The following is a 4182-nucleotide window of genomic DNA, read 5'->3' as shown; positions in this document are numbered from 1 at the left end:
GCTAATCTGCTCTGTTAACTATGAATACCAAAATTCTACTGGCAATTCTAAAGTGTCAATCCACATTACCACTTTACTAGGAAAGGACAAACAGAGAAACAAAGTGGCTTCCTGCTGCAAAAGCAGGTTCACTCTGACTCCATTAACTAGAGACATTCAAGTGACTATGTCTGAATGCCTCTGGTAATTCCTTTTATTCCATTTATAAAACAAAGCAGTAAATGAAATAATATGCTTCCCCACCCCCTTTCAATCTGTGTTCTACTTTTCTGTACATCAGTCTCAAAAAATATGGTTTACCTATGATGTATTTTAAATTATAATTTAGTTTTGACAACATACATTATTTTGCTTCTTTTCCTTTTAGAGTTGCAGAATTCTCTTGTAGCTCCTGTATACCAATCATACAACCTAGCTGAATATCTCCAGGCCATGTAATCCTACATTTAAAAAATCCCATATATAATGCTTCAATTATCCTGATAGTCAAAGGAAAAAATAAGGAGAAGAGTAATAATAAATTATTATTACTCTTCTCCTTATTTTTTCCTTTGACTATCAGGATAATTGAAGCATAATAATAAATAAATAATAAATAAATAAATGAATAATATATATTATATAATTATATAATTATATAATTATATAATTTATTATGAATAATAAATTATATGTATAATATATATACTATAAATTATATGTATATATTATATTATATTATATATACATATATATTATACATATAATTTATTATATATATTATATATAATAAATTATATGTATAATATATATGTATATATAATATAATATAATATATTATATACATATAATTTATAGTATATATATTATACATATAATTTATTATTCATAATAAATTATATAATTATATAATTATATAATTATATAATATATATTATTCATTTATTTATTATATAATATTTTATTTATTTATTATATATATATTATATATAATATATATATTATATATATATTATATATAATATATATACATACACACACATACACACACACACATACACACATACACACACACACACACATACATATACATATATATACCTTTTTGGTATACATATATATACCTTTTTGGTTAGAGGTTCACCATTATGGAAATTTTTTAAATGAATGAATGATATAATAAAAATAATTCTTGACACACAAAGTTAGTTCCTTTGCTCTGATGTGTTCAAGAGAAAACAGGATAACTTGTTTGAAATTTTCTATAGAGAGAATTACAAATCATAAAAAATATGCTCTTCTTACTGATAAATACTCACTGTTTGAACATTTGTGATTGTATAAATATCTTTCTTCTTATCAAACCAGAGTGTAGAGTGAAATGTGAGGAGTACTTCGTAATCAACAATGTCAGAAGTGAATTCTCAGGAGAGGTAAGAACCTGGCTGGCATTACGAGGGAAGCTACAAGTTTGAGGGCAGAAGTACAGTAAAAAGTAAGGAAATCAGGTGCATTGTAATAGAGTATGTTGGACATGTGATGATATACACTATTATATTTGACATCTGTACAGATGAAGAATCAACCAAAACCCTCAATTCATCTCCTGCTTTCTGAGGTAGTTGTGATATGGCATAGCTTTCTCATGGCATTTTTTACTTCTGCATTCCTCAGTGTGTAGATGAATGGGTTGAGAAAAGGGGTCCCAATAGTATAAAATACGGACACCATCTTGTCCATGGGGAAAGTGGTCTGGGGGCGTGCGTATATGAATACACATGGACCAAAGAATAAGACTACTACGATGATGTGAGTAATGCAGGTGGAGAGAGCTTTTCTCCTCCCTTCTGCACTGTGGTTTCTCAGTGAATGCAAGATGACAGTGTATGAAATCATCAGAAACAAAAAACTGCCTGTGCAAATGCTCCCACTGTTAGACACCCATTCTAGGTTGATCATATACGTGTCCATGCATGCAAGTTTCAGCAAGGGCTGCAAATCACAGCAGTAATGATTAATCAAATTGGGCCCACAGAAAGGCAATTTCAAGGCCGGCATTAGCTCAGCAAGGGAATGGATAAAAGCCCCTATCCATGCAAGAACGATCAGGATTGTGCAAACCTGCCGTCTCATGATGGTTGGGTAATGTAAGGGCTTACAAATGGCCACATAGCGATCGACAGCCATGAGGATGAGAACAAAGACCTCCATGGAGCCAAAGAAATGCATTGCAAAGACTTGAGTCATGCACTCATTGTAAGATATGGTTCTTTGTGCAGAGAGTGAATCCACAATTAGTCTGGGGGCTGTGGACGTTGAGAAACAGGAATCAGCAAGGGACAAATGAAATAGGAAAAAGTACATGGGGCTCCCAAGTGTGCGGCTGGACTTGATGGTCACAATAATGAGCAAATTCCCTACCACAGTTCCGGAATAAAAAATGAAGAAGATTACAAATACCATCTTCTTTTTCATGGGATCTTGGGTCAATCCTAGCAGTATGAACTCAGTAACTGTGTTATTTTGCTTCATTATTTCAGGCCAAGTGGAGAAAATGCAGGTTAGAAATAATTAATCTGCAAAGAAAGAAAAATTAGGAAATGAATTCTCCATTTAGAGGTCAAAGTCATATGCTTGTTCATGGAAGGGCCGCTTACCAGTGGGTAATCCTTTATCTTCCGTGTTGTTTTCCCTTGAATAAAGCATGGGCCATAATATTTATTCACAATCTATTCACCTGATTGCTATGGAAACAAGAAAATATATTAATAATGAGAAAGTACCCAATTCTTCAGGCATAATAAACATTAACTTAATGAATTTATTACAAGAGGGTATCTTTCTGAGCTAAGTATCTTTCCTTATTTTACAACATGGACCCATTATGGTAGAATGCTGCAAAAAGGAGAAAACTCATGACAGGGAAACTTTTAATAGTTTTGTTTGTTTGTTTGTTTGTTTAATGAAATCTATGAGAGAGAGAGTGAGACAGGGTGAGGGAAAGAGAGATAAAGGACAAGAGAGAAATAAGCAATATTTTAGCAGTGAATTTTCGGTCAGTTCGTTTAGTCCATCAAGTTTATTTTGATCAGTTCCCTTGACTAAATTTATTTCCTTTTACTTTAACTCTCTATAATTTATAGTTGCTTATAGTTGTGAATTCAGCTTCTATCATAACATTTTGTACTTTTTACATTATCCTATGTTGTCCAAAGTGGAATTCTTCATGTCATCCAGTAATTTGATGGGTCTTTCTGCATATTTTCTTAAGACACAAGGAGAAACTGGTACTAAAATAAAGGATAAATAGGGGACATTTGTCATAAATCAAAATATTGTTTCAAATGTCATGTTATTTTAAGCACCAGAGATTTAGACAATGAGCTTAAGAAACTGAAGGTCATAGGTAAAACTTATTCATATGATTCTTGGAACACATGTTCTTGCAAGTCCCATGCCCTGACTTCAGTAAAAGATAGAAGCAGGACAGGAATGAAAATTCACTTATATATACCAAATGGAAAAATCCTTTTCTGTCTTCATCACATATATTTCCCATATAATAACACAATTAAGTGTATAAGTGCCAAGGCATTTAAGTATATTTACAACATGTACTGCAGACAAAAGCATAATTTTCTCAAATATAAATGGATCTCAAGATTGAAAACACAACCCATTTGGTGCCTGGGTAGCTCAGCCGGTTAAATATTTGGCTCTTGATTTCCACTCAGGTTGTGATCTCAGTGTTTTGGAATCCAGCCCCATGCTAAGTTCTGTGCTGGGGATGGAGCCTGTTTAAGTTTCTATTTCTCCTTTTTCCTATATCCCTTCCCTGCTTTTGTGTTCTCTATCTAAATAAATCGCGAAAATTAAAAAAAACAAAAAACAGTTAAAATGAAAATGAGCAAAAGAACTGACCTCAAAGGAACTCTTATTAGAAATAATGTGAAAAGATTATCAAATTCTTTCATAGAAAAATACATTCCATTCAAATCCAATTATTTATCTTTTCACTTAGATTAACAAAATGACAAGTTTTGTTTGTTTTGTTTTTGTTTTTGTTTTGGTCAACTTACTTTTTTATTGATTGCATTGGAACAAATGACAGTTTTGACAAATGTCTCTTAACAAACAGTTCTGAAAATGATGTTGGACACAATTGATTCCACACATTTTTGGGAGGAGTTTAAGGGGATACGA

The 4182-nt window shown here is 32.0% G+C and overlaps 1 protein-coding gene across 1 annotated transcript; it reads right to left on the bottom strand.

Annotated features, from left to right (window-relative positions):
* Nucleotides 1–1578: 1578 nt before the first annotated feature.
* LOC308351588 (olfactory receptor 4C11-like) lies at nt 1579–2511 on the bottom strand (the record flags this gene model as incomplete). The annotated part of the gene is made up of 1 exon (XM_080817388.1): nt 1579–2511. One exon carries the CDS (start codon nt 2509–2511, stop codon nt 1579–1581), a length of 933 nt encoding a protein of 310 aa, XP_080673514.1.
* Nucleotides 2512–4182: the final 1671 nt, after the last annotated feature.

The sequence above is a fragment of the Martes martes genome (assembly GCF_963455335.1).
Source record: "Martes martes genome assembly, chromosome: 10".
NCBI lineage: Eukaryota > Metazoa > Chordata > Mammalia > Carnivora > Mustelidae > Martes > Martes martes.
Note: the sequence above shows the minus strand (reverse complement) of the source record. Positions and strands in the feature narration are given on the sequence as shown.